Genomic DNA, 12,180 nt, shown 5'->3' on the forward strand with positions numbered 1-12,180 from the left:
TCAAGATTGATAAGCTTTGATCTTCACTCTTGTTTTGGGGAATTAAGCAAAAATAAAAATCATAGATAGTGAAAAAGATCTAACAACAAAAATATTTACTACGTTTTTATTTATAACTGAAAAATGTTTCATGTATAAAAGATGGTTAAGTAATTCCACTTGATGGAATGTTATGTGGCTAAGCTTAAAGCATGAAGAGTGGAAAAATGCTTGTGGTGTAATAACTATAACTATTTTCATTTTTTTTTAATGGCAGACTTTCCCTATTTTTAATATTTATTTGGTTGCACTGGGTCTTAATTGCGGCAGGTAGACTCCTTAGTTGCAGCTCGCCAGCTCCTTAGTTGCGGCACGTGGGCCCCTTAGTTGTGGCACACGGGCCCCTTAGTTGTGGCATGCGAACTCTTAGTTGCCACATGCATGTGGGATCTAGTTCCCTGACCAGGGATCGAACCAGGCCCCCTGCATTGGGAGCGTGGAGTCTTAACCACTGTGCCACCAGGGAAGTCCCATAACTGTTTTCATTTTGAAGAATACAGAATTATATAGACACTTCTTGGTAAAACATAAATGAAAAAAGATTGGAAAGGAATGAAAAATGATATTGTACAAGACTAGAAATCCAGAATTTTTCTCATTCTATTTTCCATACATTTTAAGTCCTGTGAAGAGAATACAGGTGTATGGACCAGGGTATCATGGTTTATTGCCAGATTTTAAAAAACAAATAATTACATAAGATGACCTAATGCTTTAAATCTTGTGTTAGGTGGAAGAACAATCGCCCTTTTTCAGCAGATGGAAATTATCGTCCTTTAGCCAGGACAAGACAACAGAATATCAGCATGCAGCGTCAGGAAAACCTTCGCTGGGTGTCAGAACTCTCTTATGTAGAAGAGAAAGAACAGTGGCAAGAACAAATCAATCAGCTAAAGAAACAACTTGATTTCAGTGTCAGTATTTGTCAGACTTTGATGCAAGACCAGCAGGTAAAGTAGAATTTTTTTATCTTGTTTTTGAAGCAGTACACGTTTTTCTCATGTCATCGGCAACTATTCTGAAAGTTTTCTTTCCACAGACTCTGTCTTGTCTGCTACAAACTCTTCTCACGGGCCCTTACAGTGTTATGCCCAGCAATGTTGCATCTCCTCAAGTACACCTTATAATGCACCAGTTGAACCAGTGCTATACCCAGCTAACATGGCAACAGAATAATGTACAAAGGTAATCTGTTTCTTAGAAGTAGTGAGAGTGTATAGTAAGTGCCAAAACTGAGCAAGAGTTTTACAGTTACCTTCTGGGAGAAAAGAGCGTGAACCAAATATCATTTTCGAATATTCTGACACCTGAGAATTTTATAAGCAGAGATATTGCTCAATGTTCCTTTTTAATACCGTGGACCTGACTTTTAAAAAAAATTTTATAGTACTCAACTTTACACTTACCTTAGGTAGGTTGTATAGTGTGTAAATTATACCTCAGTAAAGCTGTAAACAGCAATATAAACAATGAGTTTGTTGTAATTATGCCTACTATCTGTTAGAAGTGCTAATAAGCACAGTTCTTACTGCAAAGGCTAAGTTACTGAACTAAGCATGCAGGACAAGCAGATAATTGTTGTAGTAAACATCAGAGCAGTCAGTTTGTTCCACATACTGTTGAATCATGTCTTACATATATTCTTTCTGGATGTACTTTACGTAGATGGTAATATAACTGATCTTTAAATTACTGACTCCTTAAATTTTTACAGGTTGAAGCAAATGCTAAATGAACTTATGCGCCAACAGAATCATCCGGAAAAACCTGGAAGCAAGGAAGGAGTCAGTAGTGCATCACACCCTCCTACTCCCAGTTTATTTTGTCCTTTCAGCTTTCCAGCACAGCCTGTAAATCTGTTCAACCTACCGGGGTTTACTAATTTTTCATCATTTGCACCAGGTAAGTGGCTGAAAACTTAAATGAAAATAAATAAATGCAGAGTGTTTAAGAATAACATTTGTCTATTGCATGGATTTTTATCAGTCCCTTTTGGAGTGGTAGGAAATGTTTGCAAAGAAAGTTATAAACTCTTTTCTACATTGATTCTTTATAGTGAATGCTTAAACTGAATGTGGTTGCTAATGAAATTAAGTAAATTATGAATGATTGCTTAGTCTTTTACCTTTGAATTACTCAACAACTATTTATCAAGGAGAAAGGGGATTAACCTGTCTACTGGCTGGTGTACATCAGGCACTGTGTAAAGTATTAGGAGAGGAGAGGTGAATAAGGCAATGCTCTTGTAGAGGAGCTTTGTGCCTTAGTAGGGAGATATACCACTAGAGTAAAGGTGTTTGGTTTAGGCTTATATTTACTTTTACTTAGTTTAGGCTTTTATTCAGACTTTTTCTGTACCTGTCATGTGCCAGGCACTATATAAATGACTGGGATTCAAAGATGTTAAGCCTGATGCTTTAAGGAATTTAGAGTCTAGTGAAGAAGCTAAGAATGTTAATAAATGCTTAGTGCTTTGCCATGGGTGCTGTAGCAGTGGTGCAGATGAGGTGAATGGCCTACTGTTCCTTGGGGCAAGAGATTATCAGCAAATCTTTTTTTCTAAAGAAAGTGATATTAAAGCTAAAGAATGAATACAATTTTTTTCCAGAGAGATTAGAAGGGAAAGGACTTTCTGATTAATGGAACCACTTAGAGTTACAAAGCAATGGAACAGTATATTACTTAGGGAATTTAGAGGTCATGAAGTGTGGCTGGTGTTTAGGGCCATGACAGGGGAAGTAGTAGTTGATGTGGCTGCAGAGCACTGGAGGCCTTTGTGCTGCGCAAAGAAGCTTAGACTTTCCTCTGCTTACTAGAGGGGCCGTTGGAGGATTTTGAGCAGAGGAATAGCATGAGATTTATGTTTTAAAAAGATTACACTAGCGATAGTGTTGATTGAGATTGGAGGGAAGGCGCTGAGGGTATAGATGGTGACTGGAAGGCGGTGACTGGAAGGCTATTGCAGTAACAGCAGGGAAGGAATGGCAGCTTGACCTAAGGCATCGGCGGTAGCGGTAAAGAAAAAGGAGTAATTTTAAAGACATTCTGGAGGTAGGATGATCAGTTACGTGAGGCGAGTCATGAAGGGAGAGGAGTTGAAGGTGTTTGCCAGAGAATACAGGAAGAGGAAAAGGGTTGGGAGGGCTTTGTGAACATGAATATGCACAGATACAGTGTATTTTCTTAACAGGATTATAAAAGCAATGGCGGTCAACAATTTAACAAGGTTTTTAGTTCTTAGGTGTGGATTAATATTGGCAGCAGACTTTTTTTTTTTTTTTTTTTTTTTTTTTTGCTGTACGCGGGCCTCTCACTGTTGTGGCCTCTCCCGTTGCGGAGCACAGGCTCCGGACGCACAGGCTCAGCGGCCATGGCTCACGGGCCCAGCCGCTCCACGGCATGTGGGATCTTCCCAGACTGGGGCACGAACCCGTATCCCCTGCATCGCCAGGCGGACTCTCAACCACTGCGCCACCAGGGAGGCCCTTGGCAGCAGACTTTTTAAAAAATCTATTTCTTTCTTTCTTTCTTTCTTTCTTCCTTCCTTCCGTCCTTCCTTCCTTCCTTCCTTCCTTCCTCCCTCCCTCCCTCCCTCCCTCCCTCCCTCCCTTCCTTCCTTCCTTCCTTCCTTCCTTTTTCTTTCTTTCTTTCTTTCTTGCCTGTATTGGGTCTTCGTTGCGGCTTGCAGGCTTTCTCTAGTTGCGGCGAGCGGGGGCTACTCTTTCTTGAGTGCGCAGGCTTCTCATTATGGTGGCTTCTCTTGTGGCGGAGCACAGGCTCTAGGCGCGCAGGCTTCAGTAGTTTTGGCACGTGGGCTCAGTCGTTGTGGCTCACGGGCTCTAGAGCGCAGGCTCAGTAGTTGCAGCGCATGGGCTTAGTTGCTCTGCGGCATGTGGGATCTTCTCAGACCAGGGCTCGAACCTGTGTCCCCTGCATTGGCAGGCGGATTCTTAACCACTGCGCCTCCAGGGAAGTCCCAGCAGACGTTTTTTGAGTAGGCATTTAAGTAACAAATAATGTAAGAAATGGCACATGCAGTTCCTTTTTGTCATAATATGCCTTATACCCATGCCAGCCCTGTACGAAGACTTCATTCTTCACAGTGAATCTAGTTCAGTTTTGTGAAACCCTCCCTGATCCCCTTCTCCCACAAGTTGTAAGTAGCCGTTTGTAAATACCTGTGATACAGCACTGTATATTAAGTATGTGATTATATTTTACTTCCCACGTAGAGTGTAAAGAACCTAAGCTTTGGAGCTGTGCAGACCCGAGATCTAACCTGCTCCTTCATTTACTAGGCATTTGATCTCTAAACCTATTTTCTCAGTAGTAAAATGAATATAATACCTATTTCACAGTGTTGTTTTGAGCATTAAATGAAGTAACATGTAACGTGCCTACAGTGGAGTCTTGTACCCAGTAATACTCTGATAAATATCAAGCATTATTTTTGCTAACTTTTAGCTCTTAAGGGGTTGGGGATCAGTATTTATCTTTGAATCACCAATGCTGAAAACATAGCAGACTGAGTTGTAAAACAGTGATTGAATAAATGAGTGTTACTTTATTTTAATCACAAATTTTTCTTTTGGTGGATTTGAATGGCATATTTAATTAAAACTATTTTTAAATTTCATTTTAAGGCTAAAGGTGCTTCTTTATTGTTGTCTTACCCATTGTTTTTATTTATTAGGTATGAATTTCAGCCCTTTATTTCCTTGTAATTTTGGAGATTTTTCTCAAAATATTTCTACACCCACTGAACAGCAGCAACCATTAGCCCAGAATCCTTCAGGGAAAACAGAATACATGGCTTTTCCAAAACCTTTTGAAAGTAGTTCTTCTGTTGGAGCAGAAAAACAAAGGTACTTGATTGTAAACATAATCCATTATTTGCTTAAACATCACTTTGTGATTACGTCTAATTATCTGTAATTTGAGAATGTAATTGGGGAGGATGTTTGTGATTGTCTGACTTGATAGTGTTGGGAATACGAAGTTTTGACATCTTACCAGATGTCACTCAGGCGTATACCTGCTGCTAACCCTGGTACAAGAGCGGTTCAGAGTTTTGATCAGCGTGTCCTGTGAGGTTCATTTTGGAAGGATATGACCTAACCCATAGAGTGTCTTTGGCCTTGATTTGATATCTGTCTTTAAGGTTATACCAGTTCACTGTTAATTGATGTAGAAATAGAAACTAATATTAACTGCTGGAGGATAGTTGTTACAAAGTGATGGTTCCTTTGTTTGATTCGTAGCATGTCTCAGCCTCTTAATTTAGCATTTTGACAGTTTAATTGTTAAATCATGAACATTTTGGTTTTGTTTTTTACTTAATTAACCAAAAATTCTTAGAATTCAACTTCGTGTTAACCTCCAGGAATACTGTGGTAGACCTCCCTGACCTTGCCTGACTCCTTTTCTTATCTGCACTAACCTTTTTTTCCTACTAAATCTTGTGTTACTCTGTGAAAGTATTCTATTGTCAGAGCCTAAACCAGTGTTTAGTGCTCAATTGACATTGAGAAATGGTGGTTGAATGAATCTCCATCACAAGCAATAAACATTTATTCAAAGCTTTAGTGAATGGTCTTCCTATTCACTTCCTATTGGAAGGTCCCTACTTCATTATTATCTATAGTTTATATGTAATTGGTAGTAAAAAAAAAAAAAGATGCATCTGGGTATTATTATTTTAGATGTTAGACCTACTTCAGATTAGACCTCATCTCTTTCCAAAATTTCAGCTATTATAGGTTCCCTGAATTAAATGGCTGGAGATAACAAAGAGGTCAGATAAAACATTGTAGTTGTTAGCTCGGGTCAGAAAACTGTTCCTATAAAGGACTACGTAGTAAATATTGCAGGCCATAGTGTCTGTCATAACCATTTATCTCTGCCATTTTTGCACAGAAGCATTTATAAACAATATGTAAACAGATAAGTTGCTGTGTTCCAAGAACACTTGATTTATGGACAGTGAAATTTGAATTTTATGTAATTTTCATGTCTCATAAACTATATTTCTCCTTTTAATTTTTTTTTCAACGATTTAAGAATATAAAGATCATTCATAGCTCTCAGGCCATACAATAAAACAGGCAGCAAGCTGAATTTGGCATATAAACTGTAGGTTTGCTAATCTTTGTCTTGAATTAATCCCTATAGACCAATGTCTCCCAAAGTATATTCTTAGGAACTCTGTTGTCCATGTCAAGTTCTGTAATAAAAAGTTTCAGACGTGTTCACTATGTTCCCTTCGAAGACATTTATAAAACACATTGGCATATTGAAAGTTCTGAGAAGTACTGCAGACCTGTTTAACTTTGTTTTGCGTATTTTTTCCCAGATTTAGGTAACCAGTGAATACCTATTAACATATTAAGGGATGCCAATGTTTAGCAGATAAAATTTGGAAAATGACACTAAGCTAACAGGGCTAAATAAGACTTAATGTGCAGAGAAATAAATTACTAGTTACATGGCCAATTGTTTTCACCAGATTCTGGTTATATTTGAACTGCTTTAGGTGACACAGATCCATGTATGTTTCCAGACTTTTTACTGGGGTTCTTTTTCAGTTGTTTCTTTAAGGTTTTTGTTTTTTCCTCGTGTGTCCCATCCTCCCTTGATCTTACCCTCCCACTCTTTCCGTCATGAATGCTGGATCTTTGGTTTGGAAGTCTCAGTAGTGAAAATGGTTTAGTGAGAAAGGTCTAAGATTAAAGTTTAAAGTAATGTAGTACCTTAGCCTGTGTAATATTTTCATTTTTAATGTGTATTTTGTGGGAATATTTTTATAGCCTGTTGACAGTTTTTATTTACCTGAATCTACTAGTAGACTATAAATTAAGTATATCTGGAGTTTTCAGTAGATATAGAAATATATCATTATAATATATAAAAACTTATTTTCATTGGTAAGGAATCAAAAACAGCCCGAAGAGGAGGTGGAGAACAGTAGGACACCATGGTTATATGACCAAGAAGGTGAAGTAGAAAAACCATTTCTCAAGACTGGATGTGCAGTGTCTGTAGAGAAAACAACAAATAGTAATCGCAAAAGTCAATTAGATACCAGTAGGAGAAGACGCCAATTTGATGAAGAGTCGTTAGAAAGCTTTAGCAGTATGCCTGACCCAGTAGATCCAACAACAGTAACTAAAACATTCAAGTCAAGAAAAGCATCTGCACAGGCCAGCCTGGCATCTAAAGATAAAACTCCCAAATCAAAGAGTAAGAAGAGGCATTCTACTCAGCTGAAAAGCAGAGTTAAAAATATTGGTAAGTACTGAAATTTGTTGACTTGATCAGCATAAGTGATGGTACCCTTACTCTCACATGTTGGCGTGTATCATTTCGGTGTGGCTGATGAGGAGGCACTGTTGTAGACCCACCTGAACGAAGTCATTTTTAGTTACCTTTGAGAACTTTTTAAATGAAATTGATCAAATAGGGTTTAATGGTGTAGCTATTTTAAAACATGGCATTTATTCTTTTTTGTGCTTCTTAAAACTTCTTACTATGTATGTGGCTCCTATGAGCTCGGAACTTTTACTGTTCTCTCATTTAATATTACGTGCAAGACCTCGTTGGTGACTTCTGGCTAGATCCATGATGGATTCATTTAAAGAAATGCGGGCCTCTGACTACATTGCAGTCTTTGGCTATCATGTAGATGAAGTCACTTTCAGAACAAGTTTGCTCTTAGTCCTTCAGGAACTGAACCTTAGTGAATAGGAGAAAGCATGAATCCATATTTATTGAACCTTGTCATTGAGTATAATATCAAAGTTCTCTTTATAGTGTTCACTGCATGCCACTTTTTTAAAAAATAGATTTTTTATGATTTTTGAAGAACTTAGTGAAGTCTAACACTGGTTAAAAATTGATTTACTACCTAAAATCTGGAATATTATAGTTAAAGGATGCTCCTTCCAGTTTGCAAGGGACACTTTTTGGCTGTGGCCTTGAAAGGTTGTTCTGCGTTCAAGGAGATAGTATTTGCTGCTTCAGACCAAAATATTCTAGGCTTATAATCAGAAAATTGTGAAAACTCACTGCACCCACTAACTTCCTCTCTTGGAAGCTCACAGTACATTATAAGTGTAGTAAAGGTCCTGGGACACTCTGCAGTTAAAAATCCACTTGTAAGCTTTGGCAGCATTCATCTCAGCCATCTTTGGATAATGGAACCCTTGAAAAATCTGATGACAACTATGGATGTGAAAAAGAATACGTGTGCATTTTTTTCATTTCAGTACCTCATGCTTCCTAAAGTCCCGGGCTGCTACTCCTACTCCCATGTGAAGAATCTGATTTCATGGTTAAACAAGCAAACGTGAACAGGGCTAACATTTTTCTCAGCATAAACATTATCATCCTTGAAATCATTTTTCAGTTATGTAGGTCTGGGAGGAGCTGATTACTTAGTAGATGAGTGATCTGAAACCATTCAAATGAATGCAAATACAACTACGATGCCTTCTCCGTGGTCACTCTTGGTGCCACTAGAGAAGATTTAAGTAGATAGTGACCATTTTGAGAGAGGCCCTCAGGGTAACTCTGAACTTCTTATTAACGTAGTTGCTACAACAAAATGCTTTTTGTCATATGAGTAAATGGAAAGAAACTAACCTTTGTTATCCCAGCATTCTCTCATTCAGCTGGTTATTTTGAGTGTGCTAGGGCAGTGCGTCTTGAACTTGATAATGTTTCATACAAATCTCCTTGGGAATCTTGCTTAAAGTCAGAGTCTGATTCCGTCAGTCTGAGGAGGGACCTGATAGTCTTCATTTCTAACAAGTTCTCCCATGCGTTGTTGATCAGCATTGACAGTGTAGTCAGTCTGTGGACTACAGTTTGAGTAGCAGGGTCTTAGAGGGCACTCAGCCAGCATATGGCCATGTCTGCCTGAGCCTCGAAATCCTGGTGTATTTGTATTTTTGAAACCCCTTTATTCTGAAGAATTATGGTTCCAGATATACAATTCAGCTTTTCTTTTACTTCAAGGCAAAGATTGACATTGTGATCTATCTGCTCTCTTTTCTCATACTTAAGTATAAAGATACTTGCCAAGGATGCACATTCACATTTGTTCAGTAGGGCTTTAAGACCATCTGTTAGTGGGAGCTCCACTTTAAGGTGCACACACAAAGGTAAAAGACCTGATAGCAGAACCGAACTAATATATGCAGAGTCAAAATAATTTGTAGCAAAATCACATGAGCTAAGTCGTTGCTATGCAGAATGTGAACCATGGACAAGCAGCATCCACATCATCTGGGAGCGTATTAGAAATGCAGACTCTTGGGCCCCACCTTATACCAACTGAATCAGTACGCATTGTCTTTCAGTTTGCATATTAGCAAGATTCCCGATGTTTTCATACGAATTATGCACGTTAAAGTCTGAGAAGTGCTGAGCTAGACCACTAACTTATGTTGCGTTTGTTCTCTTTGTGGGATAGGAATAGCCGTGATTTCTTAGAAGAAAGAATGTTTACTCTGTCTTAAAGGAAGTAGGAATGGAGGTCGATGGAGGGAAGATTGGAAAGCATTCCAAATTGTAGTAACAGTAGGAAGAGTAATACAGAGTCAGGGTGAAGCAAGAGGGGAAGATGAGAGAACTGGGGAAGGAAGTAGGATATGACAGATAGGCCAGCACAGTGGGACTTAAGCTGCTGTCTTAAAAGATATAGTACAGCCAGTTATACTGTTCCAAATTTGAGCTGTTTCTTTGTTTTTTGCACATGTTGACAGTCCTTCAGAAGTAGCATGCTAGATCTTCATTTAAGTTTGTTTTACATGATGGTAATATACCAATGCTGGTAATCTTTAGAAGGTCTTTATATGTAAAGATACATATTATTGCATGCAAAGTAAGATTTTACAAATTATGTGCTAATTATCTTTTAAGCTTCAGTTCACATTCAGACTTTATGAGTTGAGCATGACTTCTTGCCTTGCTGGGTGCTTGAGTTATCAGACATATAACTTGGTTAACAGGCCCATAATTTGGCTACACTCTGCCAGACCCATTTCCTCTTTTGATGGTATTAGAGAGGAGCAGAAGCATATAGTCTAGATGGTCTTCATTCTTGTCTTGGGAAATTGGATGAGACTGTTAGTATACTGACTTCTGGGTTCCACCCAGCCCTGAATCTTTTCGTTTCTTTCTTCCCCCACTCTTCTTGCTCACTAATGAAGATTGAGATAAAACGGATGTCTAGCATTAGGCAAGATAAGCCCCGACAGATGTGGCCCATTTTAGATTCAGAGTTTATTATTTAATGAAGTCAGAGAAAGGAAGGGTAGCCAAAGGTGCCAGCTCCCTGTGTCCCTTATTCCACTCACCACAAGGGCGACGCTGAAACAGAAGGGGCCAGATGATAGTTGCATCATGAGTGGTGGGGCACCCTGTAGCCTAGGAGCCAATGCTGTGCTGTAGCTAAGCCACAGTAGAGAATGGAGATGTACCCTCAGGGGGTGAGGCGAACCGGTCTCATGTTTTCATCAGAGCCCAGGAGGAGATGAGAAGTTCTCTCATGATAGCCTTTCAGGGGAAAGAGAGGAAAATCATAAGGCCTTCCGCCAAGACTTAGATTCAGCGACGGTTCAGTCCTTCCCGATGTGGCCTGTGTAGGTACATGGAAGGTCTCCAGAGTGCTGTGGCTGAGCTGTTTGCCTGTAATGGAGACACAACTAGAAATACTGTTTCCTTCTAGCTCTGTCAGCCACTCGTGCTGAGAAAAACAGGAGATAACCCCTTATAATAATGACCAACGTATGTCGTTGTTGCTGTTGTTATATCAGCTGGCCTGGCCAGTGCTACTCTGAAGTATTACTGACTTTCATTAAATCTTCTACTTTCCCTGGAGGATTACTATTAAAGTGCCCCAAAGAGAAACTAATCAACAGTAGTACCTTAACTTTGGAAATTTAGCCCTTGATATTTTAAAATTGGGACTCATATAAAACCATGGGTTTTTTTTTTCCCCTCTTTTTATAGCATCTTAAAAATTATAGCATGCTTCTCTTCACAGTCTTAGCTCTTTTGGAGGGTGACTGATTTTTTTTTTTCCCCTCACTACTGGGACTCCCTAAAGAGAATTTTATGTATGCTACATAATATATATTTTAATTTTGATTAGAATCCATTCAGCACTTTTCACATGATTCAGTAACAGCAGTTAGAAGCTTAATTTCATTTATATAAATGTTCTTGTTAGAATAACATACTTTATTTTCTTCAGAGCTATGTTTGTTGTTAATTAAATAAGCAATAGTACTACCATTTATATCATTTTACATATTACTCTTGGCAATCATACCTTTTATTGCTTTTTTATGTAATAGTCCAAAGTAACCAACAGGGCTCTTTTTCTGGTAAGTTTCATGCAGAATGAATGAGAGTGGCTTGAGAGTCTGAGAGACCAACAAAGAAATCAGGAACCTGTACATGAGATGCTGAAGTCCTAACTTGAATGATGGCCTTAGAGAAAGAAAGGGAAGTTGAATCCAGATAGGATATCACAGAGAATAATTTGACAGTATATTGGGAACTAATTTGTTATTAACAGAGCAGCCATTGTGATCTAGAGAGATAAGCAGCAAGGCTTTAGGTTCTGCTGGCTCTTTCAGAGAGTGAGCAAAAATCAGAGCCCTGTGGTTCTTAAAGAAAGCTTGGTTGGAGGAGATCCATGCAACCCCTCCTTCCACAGGGAGGGCGCTTCCCTCCCTTCCAAGAGTAGCAGTCTTTTGCCACTTCAAAGTACTAATGGGAAAGGGTGTCACTGAAAAAAGAGGCGGCATCCTCTACCCTGAACACGGTAAAGCATTTACCTTTGCAGCTGAGGAGCCTGAGGGATTGAGAGGCTTCTTTCTTCATTGTCTTGATGGGGGGCTGACAGCTTGCCAGCCAGACCATTGCTTCACCACGGGCATGAGGCTCCCAAGCACTGCCAGCATGCTGCCATTAAAGCTGCCCAGCAGTCGGGTCCAGCCTGAAGGGTAGATAAGAGTCGGGGCTAACCCAGTGAGCATAACAGTGCACATAAAAGGGACCAGCAGCCAGAGAGAAGTCATAGAAGCAGACCACTAGAACAGGTAAAATCTAGTAAAAACAGAATTATCGAAG

The 12,180-nt window shown here is 39.2% G+C and overlaps 1 protein-coding gene across 21 annotated transcripts in view; it reads left to right on the forward strand.

Moving 5' to 3' along the window:
- Window positions 1-12,180, forward strand: part of PCM1 (pericentriolar material 1) — a 90,521-nt gene that overhangs the window by 44,558 nt on the left and 33,783 nt on the right. For all 21 annotated transcript variants that reach the window (XM_082608525.1, XM_082608539.1, XM_082608526.1 and 18 more), the window contains 5 exons: window positions 770-989; window positions 1,079-1,224; window positions 1,754-1,941; window positions 4,733-4,904; window positions 6,968-7,326. In XM_082608525.1, the coding sequence (XP_082464651.1) occupies window positions 770-989; window positions 1,079-1,224; window positions 1,754-1,941; window positions 4,733-4,904; window positions 6,968-7,326 (1,085 nt within the window). The remainder of the gene's footprint in view (window positions 1-769; window positions 990-1,078; window positions 1,225-1,753; window positions 1,942-4,732; window positions 4,905-6,967; window positions 7,327-12,180) is intronic.

The sequence above is a fragment of the Mesoplodon mirus genome, assembly GCF_964341445.2.
Source record: "Mesoplodon mirus genome assembly, chromosome: 20".
Classification (NCBI taxonomy): Eukaryota; Metazoa; Chordata; class Mammalia; order Artiodactyla; family Ziphiidae; genus Mesoplodon; species Mesoplodon mirus.